The sequence below is a fragment of the Salvelinus sp. IW2-2015 genome, linkage group LG8, assembly GCF_002910315.2.
Source record: "Salvelinus sp. IW2-2015 linkage group LG8, ASM291031v2, whole genome shotgun sequence".
Classification (NCBI taxonomy): domain Eukaryota; kingdom Metazoa; phylum Chordata; class Actinopteri; order Salmoniformes; family Salmonidae; genus Salvelinus; species Salvelinus sp. IW2-2015.
In genome coordinates, this window is record NC_036848.1 from 321,765 (window position 1) to 345,359 (window position 23,595).

General features: G+C 41.9%; 1 protein-coding gene and 1 pseudogene across 1 annotated transcript in view; both read left to right on the top strand.

Moving 5' to 3' along the window:
* Positions 1-9,407, top strand: part of LOC111967181 (START domain-containing protein 10) — a 49,195-nt gene extending 39,788 nt beyond the window's left edge. Inside the window, exons 4-7 of the mRNA XM_070444660.1 lie at positions 3,658-3,761; positions 4,418-4,535; positions 7,339-7,391; positions 7,901-9,407. Coding sequence (XP_070300761.1) covers positions 3,658-3,761; positions 4,418-4,535; positions 7,339-7,391; positions 7,901-8,122 — 497 coding nt within the window. The 3' untranslated portion in view covers positions 8,123-9,407. The remainder of the gene's footprint in view (positions 1-3,657; positions 3,762-4,417; positions 4,536-7,338; positions 7,392-7,900) is intronic.
* Positions 9,408-11,054: 1,647 nt separating this feature from the next.
* LOC111967067 (arf-GAP with Rho-GAP domain, ANK repeat and PH domain-containing protein 3-like) overlaps positions 11,055-23,595 on the top strand; it is a 63,728-nt pseudogene continuing 51,187 nt past the window's right edge.

A 23,595-nucleotide genomic window follows, 5' to 3' on the forward strand; every position in this document is an offset into this window, starting at 1 on the left:
AATGCAAAGTCAGTGTGAGTCAATATGCCAGTCAGTAGTGGAGTCAATATGCCAGTCAGTGTGACAGCAATTGGCTAGTCAGTGCTGAGTCAATGAGCAAAACCGCATGTTCATGTGCTAGCAGGTGATCAATCTGCCAACGGTCAGTGTTGAGTAGGCACAGTCATGCGAGTCAGATGAGTAAGTCCATATGAGTCATGTGAGTCAATGTGCCAGTCAGTGTGAGTCAATGTGAGTCAAATACCAGTCAATGTGAGTCAATGTGCTAGTCAGTGTGAGTCAATGTGCCGGTTCAGTGTGAGTCAATGTGCCAGTCAGTGTGAGTCAATATGCTAGTCAGTGTGAGTCAATATGCCAGTCAGTGTGAGTCAATGTGCCAGTCAGTGGAGTCAATGTGAGTCAATATACAGTCAATGTGAGTCAATGTGCTAGTCAGTGTGAGTCAATGTGCCGGTCAATGTGAGTCAATGTGCAGTCAGTGTGAGTCAAAATGCAAGTCAGTGTGAGTCAATATGCCAGTCAGTGCGAGTCAATATGCCAGTCAGTGTGAGTCAATGTGCCAGTCAGTGTGAGTCAATGTGCCAGTCAGTGTGAGTCAATATGCCAGTCAGTGCCAGTCAGTGTGAGTCAATGTGCCGGTCAATGTGAGTCAATGTGAGTCCAAAATGCCAGTCAGTGTGAGTCAAAATGCAAGTCAGTGTGAGTCAATATGCCAGTCAGTGTGAGTCAATATGCCAGTCAGTGCGAGTCAATATGCCAGTCAGTGTGAGTCAATGTGCCAGTCAGTGTGAGACAATCTGCCAGTCAGTGTGAGTCAATATGCCAGTCAGTGCCGGTCAATGTGAGTCAATGTGAGTCAAAATGCCAGTCAGTTGAGTCAAAATGCCACAGTGTGAGTCAATATGCCAGTCAGTGTTGAGTCAATGTGCCAGTCAGTGAGTCAATGTGCCATGTCAGTGTGAGTCAATGTGCCAGTCAGTGAGTCAAGTGTGCAGTCGTGTGGAGTCAATGTGCCAGTCAGTGTGAGTCAATGTGCCAGTCAGTGTGAGTCAATGTTCCAGTCAGTGTGAGTCAATGTGCCAGTCAGTGTGAGTCAATGTGCCAGTCAGTGTGAGTCAATGTGCCAGTCAGTGTGAGTCAATGTGCCAGTCAGTGCGAGTCAGTGTGAGTCATGTGCCGGTCAATGTGAGTCAATGTGAGTCAAAATGCCAGTCAGTGTGAGTCAATATGCCGGTCAGTGTGAGTCAATATGCCAGTCAGTGTGAGTCAATGTGCCAGCAGTGAGTCAATGTGCCAGTCAGTGTGAGTCAATGTGCCAGTCAGTGAGTCAATGTGCCAGTCAGTGTGAGTCAATGTGCCAGTCAGTGTGAGTCAATGTGCCAGTCAGTGTGAGCATGTGCCAGTCAGTGTGAGTCAATTGCCAGTCAGTGCGAGTCAATATGCCAGTCAGTGCGAGTCAATATGCCAGTCAGTGTGAGTCAATGTGCCGGTCAATGTGAGTCAATATGCCAGTCAGTGTGAGTCAATGTGCCAGTCAGTGTGAGTCAATGTGCCAGTCAGTGTGAGTCAATGTGCCGGTCAGTGTGAGTCAATGTGCCAGTCAGTGTGAGTCAATGTGCCAGTCAGTGAGTCAATATGCCAGTCAGTTTGAGTCAATGTGCCGGTCAGTGTGAGTCAATGTGCCGGTCAGTGTGAGTCAATGTGCCGGTCAGTGTGATCAATGTGCGGTATGATTCAACAGATGTAGTAGACTAAAGATATTTCTCAAAGTGAAAGGGGTTTCTATGACTAGGCCTACTGTAACACATGTTGCAGATGAAAGGTACAGCAATCTAATCCGGCATAGAAATAGACTGAAATAGACTGGGTTGTGAGGCAGTTCATCACTGAGAAATCATTGAGAACTAGACTGCTACAATATGTGGACATTTGGACTCATTGAAACATTCCACTGAAGTCATGTTGTCATTGTGTTTTGTAGGGAAGTGCCGAGCCCCCTGAAGAACAGGGACTTTGTTTACCATGAGATCATGGCTTCCTCTGGGCAACGACTACCTGATCATCAACTACTCTGTCAAACACCCGGTATGTACCTTTATCTACACCACAATGTTGGATGGTCCGAAACTGCACAATGGAAAACACAACCAGCACTCACAACAACCACAATGTTGGATGGCTCGGCATACTGCACAATGAAAAACACAACCAGCACTCACAAAACACAGTGTTTAAAAAAAATCAGCTGTCACAATGGAGAGTGGGCCCGTCGTCGTTTTCATACAAGTAGGATTACTTTTGTGCTACAACACCCAAAGATTGAATTTACTTCTCTAAAGTTGAGCATGTCTTCTAGTGAATGTTGTTACAATAGACAGATGTATTAGTGCTGTTTTGTCAGACTCAGTAAGAAAGCCTTGCCCTGTCTACTGTTGAAGTTGGGTCACATCTCTTCATGCTTCTGTTTGTGAAGTTTGGGTTGAAGTCTGGGTTGAGTGGGTGAAGTCTGGGTTGAAGTCTGGGTTGAAGTCTGGGTTGAAGTCTGGGTTGAAGTCTGGGTTGAGTCGGGTTGAATCTGGTGAGTCTGGGTTGAAGTCGGGTTGAAGTCTGGGTTGTGAGTCTGGGTTAAAGTCTGGGTTGAAGTCTGGGTTTGAAGTCTGGGTGAATGACTGGTCTGAAGTTGTTGTAATGTCTCGGTTGAGGTTGGTAATAAGTCTGGTTTGAAGTCTGTTTGAAGTCTGGGTTGTTAACAAACAAAAAACCTCTAAACATAATATGAACAGCTGACTGGTTAATTAAAAAAAAAAAAGGTTACTTCATTAATGATAATACTTTGATTTGATTGGTCTTATTTCAGCCAATATCCGCCCAAGAAGGACTACGTGAGAGCGGCTGCTCTGCTGACAGGCTACCTGATTCAGTCCAACGGGAGCCAGCTCCTCCACTCTCTATTACCTAACGCAGGTCGATCCCAAAGGTAAACCTTTGTAACCAGTTAAATAACAGTAACTGTACATCTGAATGATTTACATAAACATCATGTTTCGGTGTTTACAGTTACAGCTCTAGGCTGGTCAACACCAGATCTGGATACAGTGCATCGCTGTCATAGGGTGCTATGAGAAGACTGCTCTGTCTGTTTGTGTACGTAACACCATTCCTGTTAGCTGAAACTCCCCTAGCTTCACTCCACACTGAGAGGGTCCTGTTTGAAAACCTCTGTGTGTCAATGTGAGTCAATATGCCAGTCAGTGTGAGTCAATGTGCCAGTCAGTGTGAGTCAATGTGCCAGTCAGTGTGAGTCAATATGCCAGTCAGTGTGAGTCAATGTGCCGGTCAGTGTGAGTCAATGTGCCGGTCAGTGTGAGTCAATGTGCCGGTCAGTGTGAGTCAATGTGCCGGTATGATTCAACAGATGTAGTAGACTAAAGAATATTTCTCAAAGTGAAAGGGGTTTCTATGACTAGGCCTACTGTAACCACATGTTGCAGATGAAAGGTACAGCAATCTAATCCGGCATAGAAATAGACTGAATAGACTGGGTTGTGAGGCAGTTCATCACTGAGAATCATTGAGAACTAGACTGCTACAATATGTGGACATTTGGACTCATTGAAACATCTTCCACTGAAGTCATGTTGTCATTGTGTTTTGTAGGGAAGTGCCCGAGCCCCCTGAAGAACAGGGACTTTGTTACCATGAGATCATGGCTTCCTCTGGGCAACGACTACCTGATCATCAACTACTCTGTCAAACACCCGGTATGTACCTTTATCTACACACAATGTTGGATGGCTCGGAATACTGCACAATGGAAAACACAACCAGCACTCACAAAACACAATGTTGGATGGCTCGGCATACTGCACAATGAAAAACACAACCAGCACTCACAAAACACAGTGTTTAAAAAAAATCAGCTGTCACAATGGACGAGTGGCCCGTCGTCGTTTTCATACAAGTAGGATTACTTTTGTGCTACAACACCCAAAGATGAATTTACTTCTCTAAAGTTGAGCATGTCTTCTAGTGAATGTTGTACAATAGACAGATGCTATTAGTGCTGTTTGTCAGACTCAGTAAGAAAGCCTTGCCCTGTCTACTGTTGAAGTTGGGTCAACATCTCTTCATGCTTCTGTTGTGAAGTTTGGGTTGAAGTCTGGGTTGAAGMCTGGGTTGAAGTCTGGGTTGAAGTCTGGGTTGAAGTCTGGGTTGAAGTCTGGGTTGAAGTCTGGGTTGATCGTCTGGTTTGTCTGGAAGTGTCTGGGTTGAAGTCTGGTTTGAAGTCTGGGTTTGAAGTCTGGTTGTTTAACAAACAAAAAACCTCTAAACATAATATGAACAGCTGACTGGTTAATAAAAAAAAAAAGGTCATTCATTAATGAATAATACTTTGATTTGATTGGTCTTATTTCAGCAATATCCGCCCAAGAAGGACTACGTGAGAGCGGTGTCTCTGCTGACAGGCTACCTGATTCAGTCCAACGGAGCCAGCTCCTCCACTCTCTATTACCTAACGCAGGTCGATCCCAAAGGTAAACCTTTGTAACCAGTTATATACAGTACTGTACATTCTGAATGATTTACATAACATCATGTTTCGGTGTTTACAGTACAGCTCTAGGCTGGTCAACACCAGATCTGGATACAGTGCATCGCTGTCATAGGGTGCTATGAGAAGACTGCTCTGTCTGTTTGTGTACGTAACACCATTCCTGTTAGCTGAAACTCCCCTAGCTTCACTCCACACTGAGAGAGTCCTGTTGAAATACCTCTGTGTACACAGACACAGGTCTTAGGGAGGAATCGGGCGAAGATCAAACGCAACAAGATTACGTTTCATAAGTCACTTTTTGAAACCTATTAGGCCAATGATGTGACCTGTGGCATATCCTTCCTATCCAAGATATTTAAGGTGCTTTTAACGACCGTGTTTTAAAGAAGGCCATTACTGACCCGAAAGCTTAACCATTAAATGCTGACATTGCATCTGATTAAAGTGTGGAGAGACCGTTTCACTATAGTATACAGTGTGTCTTCTCTTGCACCTTTTGTAAACCCAATGTCAGGGTGCAGCAGAACACCACATTGTCTACAACTACTCTGTGTGCTCCATTGTAATTTAACAACAGTCTAGCCTAATTTCTGTCCTTGAGTGTGAAGAGACTGTGTGTGTGTGTGTGTGTGTGTGCGTGCGTGCGTCCTTACTGTAAACCAGGGGTCCTGCATGAACTATATCTACTGTATACTGTCCTTACTGTAAACCAGGGGTCCTACATGAACTATATCTACTGTATACTGTCCTTACTGTAAACCAGGGGTCCTGCATGAACTATATCTACTGTATACTGTCCTTACTGTAAACCAGGGGTCCTGCATGAACTATATATACTGTATACTGTATACTGTCCTTACTGTAAACGTGTCATTTCAACGTGTAAAGGTGTCATGTAGGAACTATATCAAGACTTATGTACTGTATATTGTAAACCAGGGGTCGCACAGGAACTACTGTATAGCAACACTTCTGTTCTGTATACTGTAAACCAGGGGTCCTGCAGGAACGATATCAACAGGAAGCAAGCAGTGTGTTTTATTAAAGAGAGAAAAACACCTTTTTCATAGGCCTGCCTAATAGAAATACTTTTGCTCTATTGTATTGGTGTTCAACTTTCATCAGGGTTCTCACAAGGTGCTTGGCACTCTGAAATTCAAGTACTGGAATCAGACATTTTCTCAAGTTGGTACTTTAAAAGTATTTGAATTAAAATGAGAGGAGAACAGATAATGATCAAATATTTTTATGAAAAAGATTATAAAAATATATTGGTCTTGCGAATTAATTTCCAGGTAGACTACCGAGTTTTATTTCCTGACGTTTTGTGCTGTGGTTGCCAGGCGTGGTTGCCAGGCGTGGTTGCCAGGCGTGGTGGTTGCCAGGCGAGCTCGCTCATTCCACCCACACTGCCACTCAGCCAAGCAGGTACAGAACTGGCTGATTAGGGCACGTCAAGCGTCACATTGATAGCTAAAATCCAGGGAAAATGTAGATTCAAGCCTGCCTTTCGTGTTTATGGAACATTTCAGTGATTTTTTAAAATTTCAATTCATATACAAAAAGGCACTCGCACATCTGAGCAATCTTATTTGCAGGTGCATGGCATCAATTGAACAAGATGAAGGAAAAGGAAACCGCACACTGCTCTTGATAGTATCACCGATATTTAATAAGCTATACGTATCGGCCACACGGCCTTCGTCAGAGCTTGAAATTTCAATTCATGAAAACATGACCCTGAGGAAGGCACGGTGATGCCGAAACGTTGGTAAATACCCATTAAATTGCTGGGAGTTTATACATGGAGGGTGCAACTTTCTTTATTTTGATAGTTTATTCGCCATTAGTCAGCACCTCCACACAAACAATTTTTTTCTGGGTGTGTGCCAGCTCATGTTTTTGAAAACATGGGACCAACACTTTACATGCGTTGCGTTTTATATTTTTGTTCAGTATTCAAGTTACCCACCACCCGCTTTTTACCACTACACACTGGACCCAACCAACCCACACAGTGTATGTTGCAAAAATGCGTCAGACTTTGACATTGCGAGCATGGGTGAATCGGCCCTGAAGAGCCACATGATGGGGGGGGGGGGGGGGGAGGAGACACAACGCTAATGCTGGCGCCAGTTTAAATTAATATTACTTGTTCTCTGCAACAACCTCCAGAGCTGTTTTGCCAATCGCCTCGTTGACAGGTCGCTCGCGATATTCCCGCTTTATCAAGCGGCAGCCGTGCTCCTGCCGTTCTGGTGGCCGTTCATGTGCTGTTTTCCTCTCACAGCCCACCTGCCCTTCTCCCGCCTGGCGACACTCAGAGTTGCCAGTCGGAAGCAGGACGTTTTTAGCTATTAATTAGTAGATTCCCCATTGCCCAATAAAAACACAGTCATTCAGCTGGAATTGTGTAGTAATGTGAATAGGGAATGTTGGTTCACCAGTAGGCGTGTCCCAAAACTCTGCTCATCACTACTCAAATTACAAAACCATCAGTACTGACTTACCACTTATGTAGTAAATAAGTAGTAAAACAACGTATTATTGAGTAGAACTTGTAAGGTAGTGATGAATACTAGGTATTTTTCCCATTTTTTTTTTTCATGAGGTTTTGGCGATATACTGCCATCGGGTGACAACTAGAAACAATTGCATTATAAGAACTATTTACAAATTGATAGTCCTTGAAAATAAGTATTAGTGCTTGAAAAAGTACTTGAAATTTGACTTGCGACTGTCTGTACAGAAGCCTTTTTCATGTTTTTTTGTTTGAACTGCAGGTTCCCTTCCAAAGTGGGTGGTGAATAGAGCTTCTCAGTTCGTAGCACCAAAGGTAATAGTATATTATTATTATTAATATTATTATTATTATCAATCTGTCTTGGTAATGTGCTATCTTGAAACCCGAGAAATAGAGAGAGTGTGCCTAACAAAGCACAAGGGTGGCCTATATTATTGAATACCTCTGTCTCCATCTAATGGTTTCAGGAAGTTTATGCACTTCCCAAAGATGTTTTGATTCCAAAATCACTATCAAGAATACCATGAAAGATAATACCATGGCGTTATAACTGTTTATTACACATTTATAAACTATTTATAAACGAATCAAAAGGTTTCTAGATCGAATCCCTGAGCTGACAAGGTAAATATCTGTCCTTCTGCCCCTGAACAAGACAGTTAGCCCACTGTTCCCCGGTAGGCCGTCATTGTAAATAAGAATTTTGTTCTTTACTTAACTAGGCAAGTCAGGTAAGGTTAAATAAAAAAGGCTTATCTGAGAGGCTAACTTAACTAACACATTCATTTAAAATCTGAATATTTGTGCTCCTTCCCCCCTAGGCCATGAAGAAGATCTACAAGGCCTGTCAGAAGTATCCAGAGTGGAAGAGGAAGCACAACCCTAACCTGAAGCCCTGGATTTATCCCGAGCAGAACACCTTACCGTGTATTAACGTGGCTGACCTCGTACTACAGAGAGCCGACTCACTGGAGAACATTGATGAGAGTCGCCTGACGGAGGAGAAACAAGCACAACGTCACAGCGATGACGAAGAGACCTAGTCTGAGTGAAGACACTGTTTGTATATAATTGTGTGGCTGTGTTTAAAATAGCACCCTATTCCCTATATAAGTGTATTACATTTGTGCAGGGGCCCATAAGGCTCTGGTCAAAAGAAGTGAACTATATAGGAAATAGGGTGCAATTTGGGACACACACTCTGTGTTGGGTTTGGTGTGTGTGTGTTTCCGTGTGAGTGTGTGTGTGTGTGTGTACAGTACAAATAATGTACATGTATGATTTACTATAATTTGGATCTGCAACTTTTGTCTTGTTGCATTTAGTTGGTAATTGATCTATAACTTATTGAATCAGAGGGGTTTAACAGGGTATTTTCATATAGAAAAAAAAATGGACAACGTATACACGGTGCTATCCTTCAATTAAATGGTATAATATCGAATTTATGATAATACTGTAAAAATGTGTCTATTTCAAAACAAATTTCAAGATAATATTTAAATATTTCAAGAGCCTAACATGTTTTTTTCATATTCATGTTTGATTTGACTCCAGCTGTCATTTGAAGTGTTATACAATAGCCATTGCCGATAGAGAAGATAGCCTATCATGCAGCCTACTTACTATACAGTATATTTCCGGGTATCTAGTGCCTCCCAGTGGCATTAATACGTTATAACATTTCCTCATCGCCCAGTGTTTGGAAAGTGTTTCCCGAACTCGGTGCACGTTTTGGTTTTTGCCCCTAGCGCTACACAGCTGATTCAAATAATCAACTAATCATCAAGCKTTGATCGTTTGATTCACCTGTGTCGTGCTAGGGGCAAAAACCAAAACGTGCACCGAGTTTCGGAAAACGCTGGGTTTAGAACCATGGAATGTTGTCAGTTTGTTAGGAAGTGAATTAACATAATGCACCAAGACAKGTGTGCTTTTGTACAGTGAATGGTCCACTGAGGCTACTAATGACAGTCACAGGGGAGGAGAGATGGCAGCATAACAATGCCTGAGTGAATACAAAACTCCTGTAAGAATCATTATAATCAGTCATAATCTGTTATAGCTTGTTATAACCGTAGGGGTCATGAAACGTGTTTAGCTGTTAAAAGGTCATTACCTCAGTTATACGTTGGTCTTGCCTGTCCTGACTGAATATCAAAGATTTTGGCTTTCTGCATAAAGTTTATTATTAGGCATGTGGTTTAATTGATTTCTAACTGTCTTTTGTTAGGATTTTCAGACATGTTTCCAAAATGGAGAGACATCATGTTCATAGCAACACACATGTTAAATAAAGAGAAGTTGTCTCCTGATTTTAAGACCTTCGCGGCTGATGCTCTTGATTCCTAATCTTCATTTCCAAGTACAATTTCCKATTTTAACTGCAATGTTTGTTTTTCTCTGTCGATAAGGAACGTTTATGTGTGACTGTATCCTTTTTCAGACTTAAAAATGCAGCTGGGGGCCAATCCTCAGAATCTGTATTGTCTCAGGCACTTCCTGTTTCCCCAAGGCTACTTCCTGTCCCATTTCCTGTCCGCATCAGTCAGATTGTTTTTGAGGGAAAGGAAACTCCACTGTTGTCTAGATTTCTCACACAACACAAAAGCTTCTCTTTGATTTTAGAACTCAAAGTTCATTGCTTTGTCTCGTATAAAAATGTCTTCCATTTTGAGTGATCTTTGAGAATTAAAGCGTGTGATGTTATTGCACTGTGCACTCATGATCTCCTAAGATCCATCCATTTATTATCCATAATCTAAGCTGCCTTTGATTTTTGAATAACAAAGTGTGTGATTCATGTTAGCCCTGGAGCTTGAACTAATGTGAACAATGTGTCATATACGTGTGTGTCAGGCAAGGTGGGGAAATCCAGGACCAAATCTTGATTACACCTGAACATCCACTTTTTTTGTAGCTATTTAAAATTCTGATCTCTCATCAGGCTGTTTGGCTCTATTGTATCAGTAGTCCTATTGAAGCCCACATCACAGGGTCTATTGTATCAGTAGTCCTATTGAAGCCCACATCACAGGGTCTATTGTTCAGCTAGTTCCTATTGAACCCCAATCACAAGGTCTATTGTATCAGTAGTCCTATTGAAGCCCACATCACAGGGTCTATTGTATCAGTAGTCCTATTGAAGCCCACATCACAGGTCTATTGTATCAGTAGTCCTATTGAAAGCCCACATCACATGGTCTATTGTATCAGTAGTCCTATTGAAGCCCACATCACAGGGTCTATTGTATCAGTAGTCCTATTGAAGCCCACATCACAATGGTCTATTGTATCAGTAGTCCTATGAAGCCCACATCACGAGGTTATATTGTATCAGTAGTCCTATTGAAGCCCACATCACAGGGTCTATTGTATCAGTAGTCCTATTGAAGCCCACACTCACATGGTCTATTGTATCAGTAGTCTATTGAAGCCCACATCACAGGGTCTATTGTATCAGTAGTCCTATTGAAGCCCACATCACAGGGTCTATTGTATCAGTAGTCCTATTGAAGCCCACATTATAGTACCTTTTTCCACCCATGCACCTAACCTAACTAAAGCTACCCTACCCTAACTTAACACGACCTAACCTAACTAAAGCTACCCTAACCAACCTAACCTAACTAAATGCACCGTAAACTGTAGCCTACACATTGCACATACTGTGTTGTTTTTTTTGTTATTTTGTAGGCAATAGGGAATGTTTTTAAAACAAGTGCATAAGTATAATTAAATAAAATGTTCTGATTGCAAGGTGTCCATTCTTTAACAGTAGGCCTATTCCGTTTCTTAAATGTCTTCCTCAAAGCAATGTAGTGTAGTCAAAATATTACATTTATGTCTGTGAATTACCAGTATGTGCAACTTTGAAGTGGACGGATAATGAGTTTGAACAGGAAAAATGTCGGCTAAACATCACTGCCGCCCTCCCCTTTAATTTAGATCTCCTTGATACTTTGTGGCGTAAACTCACTCACCATTGCAAGAAAGTTGCCGACAAGGACAGGGTTTCCTCTGCTGCTCAAGTCCGGAGCGGTCCCCGTGACAACTGAAAAACCCGAAGGATTCAAGTATTTAGATGTTGCATTGAGATAACAACCTACGCACATCGAAACACAGCAAAAGGTAAAACATGATTATTATAATATTTAGACGAATAGATTCCAACGTTCCAGTGGATCATCTGTAGCTCGCGCTGTGTATCGGCGACATCAGGAGATTTGATGGAGCGCACTTCTTCAATACTATAGGCCTAATATTGTCTTTTTCACAGTAACTGGGTGAATAAATTGAGAGAATTTCATTATATTTTACTTGTAGAGTTGTGTGTTGGCCCGACCGCATAATAATTAATTCGATTCTGTGTAATGATTTATTTTACATTTTAAATATATATATATTACCATGTTTAAAGAGTAGCCAATCTTATAACACCGCATGGGCTTGGAATGTGAGCCTATTGTAACATTTCACCCATTATACTATCACCTGTCTGTTTTGCTGTAAACTATGGTTTTACAGACACCCCACCCCGTTGTAGATTTGCTAGGGGCACATCGCACCCTCCTCTTCGCATTGAGTGGGTTTTGGGGTCTTGGAAATCTGTCTGTTTTAGCGTTTCACAGCTGAAACCTGATTTGAATCAAGAGCAGCCTTGAACACATCTTCAGTAAGTTATGTGTTAGATAGTGCAGCACCYGAGGACAGGGAAACATAATAACACGTTTTTGAAAATAATCACTGGAATTTCTCATTTTAAAATGCTTCCCGATTTTAGCTCTGTTTTTTTAGGATTGTGGAGAGTGAGATTATTCATTTACATGAAACGGCTGAACGTTATGTTGTTCGGTGTCGGTGTCGGTGCCACTTGCAGCAAGGCCCAGATGTTAGGTCCTCTACAGTCCTACTGTATAAAGTGTCTCAGTGTTTGGTCATTAGATGTTTTGTGTGATGCACAACGTTACACTGTCCAGAAACATTGACATTCAGAGGCCTCTCMATCTGTCTATAGATGAAGACCACAGCCATCGTTATCTGTGAGCCTCCTTTTAGGTTTTTATATGTGACGCAGTATTAAAGTAGCATAGATTTGTAACAGAGTTTCACATGTAATTCACACTACGGATCAACAATGTACTACTGTAGCTCCAATTACGTTTAGTATTCAACATGTTTCCAACCCCAGAATTGACTTAAAACCACCTGAGTTCATGTTAAATTCACMTTGCTTTTCTGTCTAAAATCCAAATGAAACATAGACAGCCTATTTACTTGTGTTGTGTTTCAGTGATGTCATTTGCATTMTGTTAAGCGACCATAATGTTTTTACAGTGATTTATAATAACACCCATGTTGCTGGGATTATACCCTCATTTTGAMGATCATTTCACCAACTCATTTTGGGAAGGATACACAGACAGACAGTAAAGAAAAAGTACTGTACAGTAAAGTTTCAGTACAGTAGAGCACACTAAAGTACAGTATAATGTATTGTACTGAACATATCTACCTTTAGTGTCGTGTCTGAAATTATGTAACTTTTACTGTACTGTAGTGTCTGACAGTATGTCTTTTAGCTGTTAGTGTCGTGTCTGGAACATATATGTACTGGTTACTGTATGTAGTGTTCCTGAACATATGTACTTGTACTGTACTGTAGTGTCCTGAACATATGTATTTACTGAACTGAAGTGTCTGAACATATGTATTAGGTCGTAGTGCGTATCTTGTATTACGTACTTGTGTTCCTGACATAATGTACTTAGTCATTGATACTCGTTACTGAATATATCTATTTACTGATCTCCTTTTAATGTCCAACTTGTGAAACATCGATGTCTATGATTGGTTCAGATTTGGTCTGGTCCGGACCAGTCAAATGTGTTCTTGTTTTGGGGGGAGCTCATTAGAAATAATACCCAAATATGCAAAATAAGGATATTGCATATTTCTATCTTTGTGTACTTTATTCAGGATATTCACCTGAAGATAATCATATTCATAATTATGCATTTTGTATAATACAGATAGGGACCATGATGTAATTCTGTTACGGTAATTCCATTACCGGATGTAAATCCACTTCAACTTACTGTAGTTCAACAACAAAAATATCTTATATATTTTTAACTCGAGGTGTCTGTCATAGTGACAGCCCATTGTTTCTGCAGACATCTTTGATCTTAATTCGGAGAAGTTATTTAAGAGTTTTGGAAAACGTGGTCACAAAAAATGAGGGAGATTTTACTGTAATCTGTTACCAAACTTTGCATCTGCACTGTTCTTCAGATGTTTTTGTGACATTTGTGTAAATTATTCTAAGTAGTCTTGTGTATAAATGTTGAAATCAATATTTTTTGGGTTTGGCATACCACTACGTTCAAAGTTTGGGGTCATTTAGAAATACCTTGTTTTTGAAGAAAAGCACATATTTCATCAATTGGTCAGAAATACGTGTAGACATTTTTAATGTTGTAAATTACTTTTGTAGTGGCAATGGCAGTTTTTTTAATGGAATATTACATAGGTGTACAGAGGCCCATTTATCAGCAACCATCACTCTTGTGTTCCAATGGCACGTTGTGTTAGCTAATCCAAGTTTATATTTTAAAAGGATAATTGATCATAGAAAACCCTTTTGCATTATGTTAGCACAGCTGAAAACTGTTGTACTGATTTAAGAAGCAATAAAACTGGCTTCTTTAGACTAGTTGAGTACTGGAGCATCAGCATTTGTAGGTTCGATTACAGGCTCAAATGGCCAGAAACAAAGACTTCTTCTGAAACTCGTCAGTCTATTCTTGTTCTGAGAAATGAAGGCTATTCCATGCGAGAAATTGCCAAGAAACTGAAGATCTTGTACAACGCTGTGTACTACTCCCTTCACAGAACAGCGCAAACTGGCTTAACCAGAATAGAAAGAGGAGTGGGAGCCCGGGTGCACAACTGAGCAAGAGGACAAGTACATTGTGTCATTTGAGAAACAGACGCATCACAATCCTCAACTGGCAGCTTAATTAAATAGTACCAGCAAAACACCAGTCTCAAGTCAACAGTGAAGAGGTGACGCCGGATGCTGGCCTTCTAGGGGCAGAGTTTCAAAGAAAAGTAATATGTCAGACTAGCCAATAAATAGAAAAGATTAAGATGGGCAAAAGAACAGACACTGGACAGAGGAAGATTGGAAAAAAAGTGTTATGGACCGACGAATATGAGTTTGAGGTGTTCGGATCCCAAAGAAGAACATCCGTGAGACGCAGAAAAAATGAAAAGATGCTGGAGGAGTGCTTGACGCCATCTGTCATCATGGTGGAGGCAATGTGATGGTCTGGGGGTGCTTTGGTGGTGGTAAAGTGGGAGATTTGTACAAGGTAAAAGGGATCTTGAAGAAGGAAGGCTATCACTCTTTTTTGCAACGCCATGCCATACCCTGTGGACGGCGCTTAATTGGAGCCAATTTCCTCCTACAACAGGACAATGACCCAAAGCACAGCTTCAAACTATGCAAGAACTATTTAGGGAAGAAGCAGTCAGCTGGTATTCTGTCTATAATGGAGTGGCCAGCACAGTCACCGGATCTCAACCCTATTGAGCTGTTGTGGAAGCAGCTTGACCGTATGGTACATAAGAAGTGACCATCAAAAGTACATTAGAGTATGGGTGTTAAAGTCATTCTGCCCTGTGGGGGGCACATTCTAATAATTAGAGGGAGAGAACAGGGGGATTTTTAGATCTTTGGATTGATTGTCATGTATCCTCAACATCATTATCCTAAAGATCAAATGAATGATTGTCATGTATCCACTGTGTGTACTATATAGTACGATTGGTGTATGGGGTCTGCGTCTGAAAGGGATACTTAGGCCTGTCCTAACAAAGGATAAGGTCATCCAGGTGTACAGATCTATGTCTCGTACTGCCGTCTCTCCTCCTTCGTAGTGGGACAGGGAGGACACAGATTAACTCTTGATTTATGTAACTCTGTAATGACTTTCTGGCAGTTCCTCTGTTTTTTTTTTACTTCTCTAAGTGGTGTTCGGATCATGTGTGGGCGTGTACAGAAGATGCTCATTTCACACTGTCTGAATGTTGTTTCTCCCAAAGAAGAGGGACAGTGTGCTTGACTAAAACACTCTCAGTCCGAGAGAGAGAGAAGCACAAAATGGGACTGCCTGTACTGTCATCCAGGCAGCGTGGCGGCCATAGCTAGCCTAGCGCAGAACAATGACATAATGTGTCTCACAATAGTGCTTCACTGTTATTTATATATACAGCCTACCCAGAACCCGCCCAGCCAGCATCCTGTATGTATTCCAGAGGCCTGCGTGGGTTCTCCCTCCGTTTAGCAAATAACATTTGATTTTACCACTTGTCCGCTTCCGCTAATTGTTTGACTTGAAGAACAAGTGGAGAGTTGAAGTTGGGGACATTACGTATCTGGAAGATCATGTTTTGAATGAGTGACTTCCAGATTAATTTACAGGCATATTGTATCTTTCATAATGTTGTTGAGTCCCTTTCCATGTAACTTCCTGTTTACCTAGGGGGATGTCATCATGTAGACTAACTGTTAAGGGTTGTAGTACTGATGTTGTTGTTGTTGTTTACATTCAGACCGCTTGAACATACCCGTGAATCAATTACATCCTCCTCAGTCTGTTATTTTTGCCTCACCCACACTGCACTGAGACATGCTTGATTTTGCAAAACATTACTTAGTGGTAACATAATGAATTGAAGTCCATTTAAAAAAAAAAAAAAAAAAAAATATTGACTTCTGCCAATCTCTCTCTAATGTAAGTGTTGTCAGGGACTGGATTTGTGGTCAGAATTTATGGTGCCTAGCTGTTAACAATTAACAACAAATGAACCCAGTGAGTCTCACAGTTAATTTGTTCAGATGCTTTTATGTAAAGCAATTACAGTTGTACGCGCTAATGTCAGACAGAGACACCAACAAGCTCTGAGAAACGATTGTTTATAGTACACACTCAGAGTCCTAAACAGAACAACTAGCAATAGAATATTAGTTGTATATTTTGCAAACTAAAAGTAACCACATGAAACTACTGTAAACAGGGAAGGACGAACTGTCAAGACCACGTCATGCAGACAGAAGGTCTCATTAATAAGACTGTTTTGTAGCTGCATGTTGTCTTGGGTGAGACGTTATGAGGTCTGTAACAATGAAAGAGGGAAGGAAGTTTAGATTTGTGTGAATGACCAAAGACGCTAGCCATCTGTCACTGTGTAAAATGAGAAGCTGATTCATTGCATAATGCGTGGTGAGTTTGTACTATATTTTAAAGCCACGCTCTGAAATGTGTCACCAGAAAAACGTAAACAGTGATTATGTTTGTTTTGAATGACATCATTTCTTGATAAAGCTCATGTGAAATAGTGGGAGGCCATTTTGTTTAATTTTTCTCCCTCCCTCTTTCAGTATAGTGGCCTGACAAATTGATTTTATGGGAAATGAAAATAATTCAGCTGTCACAGTTTAGTGTCACGCTAACCTCTCCTAGCCCACGACATTCCACCCAAATCCAGATAGCTGATGTTCTGAAAGAGCTGCAAAATCTGGACCCCTACAAATCAGCTGGGCTAGACAATCTGGACCCTCTCTTTCTAAAATTGTCCGCCGCAATTGTTGCAAACCCTATTACTAGCCTGTTCGCTTCTCGTTTCGTATTGCGTCTGAGTCCTAAAGATTGGAAAGCTGCCGGTCATCCCTCTTCAAAGGGGGAGACACTCTAGAGCCAAACTGTTACAGACTACAGTATAATCTATCCTACCTGCTTTCTATAAGTCTTCGAAAGCCAAGTTAACAAACAGATCACCGACCATTTTGAATCCCACCATACATTCTCCGCTATGCAATCTGGTTTCCGAGCTGGTCAGGGTGCACTCTCAGCCCGCTCAAGGTCTAAACGACATCATAACCGCATCGATAAAAGACAGTACTGTGCAGCGTCTTCATCGACCTGGCCAAGGCTTTCGCTCTGTCAATCACCGCATTCTTATTGGCAGACTGAACAGCCTTGGTTTCTCAAATGACTGCTCTGCCTGGTTCACCAACTACTTCTCAGAGTTCAATGTGTCAAATTCAGAGGGCCTGTTGTCCGGACTCTGTGCAGTCTCTATGGGGGTGCTACAGGGTTCAATTCTTGGGCCGTCTCTTTTCTTGTATACATCAATGATGTTGCTCATGCTGCTGGTGATTCTCTGATCCACCTCTACGCAGACGACACCATTCTGTATACATCTGGCCTTCTTTGGACACTATTAAACAAACTCCAGAGACGAGCTTCAATGCCATACAACACTCTCTTCCGTGGCCTCCAACTGCTCTTAATGCAAGTCAAACTAAATGCATGCTCTGCAATCGCTGCCCGCACCTGCCCACCTGTCTAGCTTCACTACCTGTACGGTTCTGACCTGAATATGTGGACAACTACAAATACTAGGGTGTCTGGTTAGACTGTAAACTCTCCTTCCAGACTCACATTAAGCATCTCAATCCAAAATTAAATCTAGAATCGGCTTCCTATTTCGCAACAAAGCCTTCTTCACTCATGCTGCCAAATACCCTCGTAAAACTGACTATCCTACGATCCTCGACTTCAGCGATGTCCTTTACAAAATAGCTCCAACACTCTACTGCAGCAAATTGGATGCAGTCTATCACAGTGCCATCCATTTTCTCACCAAAGCCCATATAACTACCCGCCACTGGCGACCTGTATGCTCTCGTTGGCTGGCCCTGCGTTCGTATTCGTCGCAACCCCACTGGCTCCAGGTCATCTATAAGTTTTGTAGGTAAAGCCGCCTTATCTCAGCTCCACTGGTCACCATAGCAGCACCCACCGTAGCACTTCTTCAGCAGTATATTTCACTGGTTCATCTCAAAGTCAACTCTTCTTTTGGCTGCTTTCCTTCCAGTTCTCTGCTGCCAGTGACTGGAACGAATTGCAAAAATCACTGAAGCTGGAGACATATATCTCCCTCACTAACTTTAAGCATCAGCTGTCAGAGCAGTGCACCTGTATCACCTGTCAGAGCAGTTGCACCTGTACATATGCCATCTGTAAATAGCCCACCCAACTACCTCATCCCATATTGTTATTATATTTTTGTGCTCCTTTGCACCCAGTATCTCTACTTGCACATCTAGCATCCAGTATTAATGCTAAATTGTAATTATTTCGCCACTCATGGTCTATTTATTGCTTACCTCTTAATCTTACTCATTTGTACACAGGTATATAGACTTTCTATTGTGTTATTGACTGTACGTTTGTTTATTCCCATGTGTAACTCTGTTGTTTTGTGCGCACTGCTTGCTCTGTCTTGGCCAGGTCAAGTTGTAATGAGAATTGTTCTCAACTGGCCTACCTACTGTTAACTGTCCACTAACAGGTAGGGAGGACTGTCCATAACAGGTAGGGGGGACCACTACAGGTAGGGATGATTGTTAAATCACACTCCTAGCCGCCCACGACACTCCACCGTCTTCACTATTCATGCGGACCCGAACCAAACATTGCCGGCTCAGTATTTTATTTTTCACTCAGAAAGCTTGGTTTGGTTCGGCTCAGTAGTGTGAAAAGTCCTACACTCACTCTTTGCCTTCTCTCTCTTCTAGTGTCACAAGGCTTTGTTTATTGGCGAGAGGAATTGTTTAGGGAGAGGAATGGGTGGAGAGAGGAAAGCGATGAGGTTGGGTGAGGGGTGTGGTGCCTTTTTAAAAAAGTTTTTTTTCCCCCCAGTGTTTAAGGGATAGCTGTATCCTGTGTTTTCTGTAGCTTGACATAGCCCAGATTCTAGCCTAGATAAAGACTATGGTTAGGGGAGAAGAGGGAGAGAGCTTACAGGACGCGCAGTAGGCGGAGCCGCAGTATGCGGACCCGCAGTACTGCCGGACCCGCAGTATGCAGGACCCCGGCAGTATGCAGGCCGCAGTATGCAGGACCGGCGCAGTATAGGTAACAGTTCATTGTATTTGAAACTGAGTGCGCGCTGTAATAACTCCTCAGAAAACTAATCTGGTGATGGAACAATGCTAATCAGGTTTTTGGAGTCACCGCTCATGGTGATCTCAGTGATGACCTCAGATCTCTCCTCTCCTGCTGAAGAAGACCAGTCTGAGAATGTCCATTTCTGAGTGGTTCCTTATCATCATCTCTGGTCATATTCTCCTCTGCCTGTGAGAACACAGTCTGAGAATGTCCATTTACCTCTGAGTTGTTCAATCTCTCTCTCCTGCTGAAGAACACCAGTGAGAATGTCCATTTACCTCTGAGTGGTTTCATCTACAGTACAGTCAAAAGTTTGGACACCTACTCATTCAAGGGTTTTTCTTTATTTTTACTATTTTCTACATTGTACAATATATAGTGAAGACATCAAAACTATGAAATAACACATATGGAATATGTGTACGAAAAAGTGTAAACAAATCAAAATTATATTTTATATTCTTCAAAGTAGCCACCCTTTGCCTTGATGACAGCTTTGCACACTCTCGGCATTCTCTCATCCAGCTTCACCTGGAATGCTTTTCCAACAGTCTTGAAGGAGTTCCCACATGCTGAGCACTTGTTGGCTGTTTTTCCTTCACACTGCGGTCCAACTCATCCCAAACCATCTCAGTTGGTTTGAGGTCGGGTGATTGTGGAGGCCAGGTCATCTGATGCAGCAATCCATCACTCTCCTTCTTGGTCAAATAGCACTTACACAGCCTGGAGGTGTGTTTTGGGTCATTGTCCTGTTAGAAAAACAAATGATGGTCCCACTAAGCCCAAACCAGATGGGATGACGTATCTCTGCAGAATGCTGTGGTAGCCATGCTGTTTAAGTGTGACTTGAATTCTAAATAAATCACTGACAGTGTCACCAGCAAGCACCATCACACCTCTTCCTCCATGCTTCACGGTGGGAACCACACATGCAGAGATCATCCTTCCACCTACTCTGCGTCTCACAAAGACACGGCGGTTCGAGCCAAAAATCTCACATTTGGACTCATCAGACCAAAGGACAGATTTCCACCGGTGTAATGTCCATTGCTCGTGTTTCTTTGCCCTAGAAAGTCTCTTTCTCTTACTGGTGTCCTTTTGTAGTGGTTTCTTTGCAGCAATTTGACCATGAAGGCCTGATTCACACAGTCTCCTCTGAACAGTTGATGTCGAGATGTGTCTGTTACTTGAACGCGGTGAAACATTTATTTGGGCTGCAATTTCTGAGGCTGGTAATTCTAATGAACTTATCCTCTGCAGCAGAGGTAACTCTGGGTCTTCCTTTCCTGTGGTGGTCCTCATGAGAGCCAGTTTCATCATAGCGCTTGATGGTTTTTGTGACTGCACTTGAAGAAACTTTCAAAGTTCTTGAAATGATCAGATTGACTGACCTTKAAGTCTTAAAGTAATGATGGAATGTCTCTTTCTCTTTSATTAGTTGAGCTGTTCTTGCCATAATATGGACTTGATCTTTTACCAAATAGGGCTATACCACCCCTGCCTTGTCACAACACAACTGATAGGCTCAAACGACATAAAAAGGAAAGAAATTCCACAAATTAACTTTTAACAAGGTACACCTGTTAATTTAAATGATTTCCAGGTGACTACCTCATGAAGCTGGTTGAGAGAATGTCAAGAGTGTGCAAAGCTGTCKTCAAGGCAAAGGGTGGCTACTTTGAAGAATCTCAAATATTAAATATATTTTGATTTGTTTTAACACTTTTTTGGGGTTACTACATGATTCCATATGTGTTATTTCATAGTTTTGATGTCTTCACTATTGTTGTACAATGTAGAAAATAGTAAAAAACAATGAAGAGATACCCTTGAATGAGTAGGTATGTCCAAACTTTTGACTGGTACTGTAATTCTACAACCCTTCCCCGGCCATCACCACTTTGGCCTTGCATGGAGGGGACTAGGAAGCAGTGTTGGAAAGTAATAAACTACATGTGGTTCAACTACTAATTAAGATGAATGTAGCAGTAGCTTGGTGGTAGTGGAACTAAAATGTAAATCTTGGTAGTGTTTTGAGTAGTTCATTAAATTGTTACCGTGTAGTTAACTACTGGAACTACACAACTTTTTTTTTTAGCAGAAAGAAAATGAAATATGAGTGAAGTAGSCAAGAATTTACTTTATTTGTCTATTATTTGCCCAATTCTCACTTAAAACTGTTTTTCTGCTTAATAGGCCAAGTTACACATTTTGTTAACATCTGACTACAGAGTGATCTGTTCTTTTTTTTTTTTTTTTTTTGTTTTTTTTTTTATCACCTTTATTTAACCAGGTAGGCTAGTTGAGAACAAGTTCTCATTTGCAACTGCGACCTGGCCAAGATAAAGCATAGCAGTGTGAACAGACAACACAGAGTTACACATGGAGTAAACAATAAACAAGTCAATAACATGGTAGAAAAAAAGAATCTATATACAATGTGTGCAAAAGGCATGAGGATGGACAATAAATCAGAAATAATTACAATTAGTAGCGATTAAACATGGAGTGATAAATCATCACAGATGAACATGTGCAAGAAGAGATATTGGTGTGCAAAAGAGCAGAAAAGTAAATAAATAAAGCAGTATGGGGGTGAGGTAGGTAAATTGGGTGGGTAGTTTACAGATGGACTATGTACAGCTGCAGCGATCGGTTAGCTGCTCGGATAGCAGATTTTTAAAGTTGTTGAGGGGATAAAGTCTACAACTTCGAGAATTTTTGCAAATTCGTTCCAGTCGCAGGCAGCAGAGAACTGGAAGGAAAGCGTCCAAATGAGGTTTTAGCTTTAGGGATGATCAGTGAGATACACCTGCTGGAGCGCGTGTTCGGGGTGGGTGTAGCCATCGTGACCAGTGAACTGAGATAAGGCGCGGCACTTTACCTAGCATAGCCTTGTAGATGACCTGGAGCCAGTGGTCTGACGACGAACATGTAGCGAGGGCCAGCCGACTAGGGCATACAGGTCGCAGTGGTGGGTCGTATAAGGTGCTTTTATAAACGAATGGCACTGTGATAAACTGCATCCAGTTTGCTGAGTAGAGTGTTGGAAGCTATTTTGTAGATGACATCGCCGAAGTCGAGGATCGGTAGGATAGTCAGTTTTACTAGGGTAAGTTTGGCGGCGTGAGTGAAGAAGAGCTTTGTTGCGGAATAGAAAGCCGATTCTTGATTTGATTTTGGATTGGAGATGTTTGATAGTAGTCTGGAAGGAGAGTTTGCAGTCTAGCCAGACACCTAGTACTAGGTGTCTGGCCTACTACTTGCCACCTCTACACCTACTGGCCACTTACTTCACTTGCAATTTGTAGTCTCTGACATTTCAGATGTTTATATTTTTCACAGAAGTAGTTGGTGTAGTGAACTACTGTTCAAAGTAACTTTAGTTCTGTTTCTCTTAGTGTAGCTGAACTTCTTCCAGTGTGAAGTAATTGGTAGCTTGGTAAACTAGATTTTAAGACTGGTAGGAAGTCATACAAACACTGAGGAAGACAAGAACAAACCTTTGTGTATTGTGCTGTAGTGATTGTTTCACCCCGAAAATCCCTCATTGTCTGTGTAGAGGGGGAGAACAACATTGTCTTGTGTAAGAGGAGGAGCCGCATTGGCTTGTGTAGAGGAGGAGAACACCAATGTATATGGTTATAGAAAGAGGAGAACACACCATTGGCTCTACTTGTGTAGAGGGAGAGAACACACATTGGCCTTGTGTAGAGGAGGAGAAACACACCATTGGTCTTGTGTAGAGGGAAGAGAGAAGCAAACACCATTGGTCTTGTGTAGAGGGAGGAGAACAACCATTGGTTCTTTGTGTAGAGGGAGGAGAACAACATTTGGGCCTTGTGTAGAGGGAGGAGAACACAACATTGGTCTTGTGTAGAGGGAGGAGAACACACCATTGGTCTTGTGTAGAGGGAGGAGAACACACATTGGCCTTGTGTAGAGGAGGAGAACACGCCATTGGCCTTGTGTAGAGAGAGGAAACACACATTGGTCTTGTGTAGAGGGAGGAGAACACGCTCACTTCATTGTCATCTCTGAAGACCAACATCCTGTATTTATTTGATCACCATAGTTCTGGAGCAGCTACTCTTCCTGGGTTTTTATTATGGATCCCATTTGTTCCTGCCAAGGCAGCAGCTACTCTTCTGGGTTTATTAGTAGATCCCATTAGTTCCTGCCAAGGCAGCAGCTACTCTTCCTGGGGTTTATTATGGATCCCCATTAGTTCCTGCCAAGACAGCGCTACTCTTCCTGGGTTTATTATGGATCCCCATTAGTTCCTGCCAAGGCAGCAGCTACCTCTTCCTGGGGTTTATTATGGATCCCCATTAGTTCCTGCCAAGGCAGCAGCTACTCTTCCTGGGTTCCAGCAAAATGAAGGCAGTTATTACCAATTTTAAAAAACATCACAATACATTACAGATTTCAAACACACTGGTGTGCCCTCAAGGCCCTACTCTCACCACTACCACATATCTACAGTATAAATC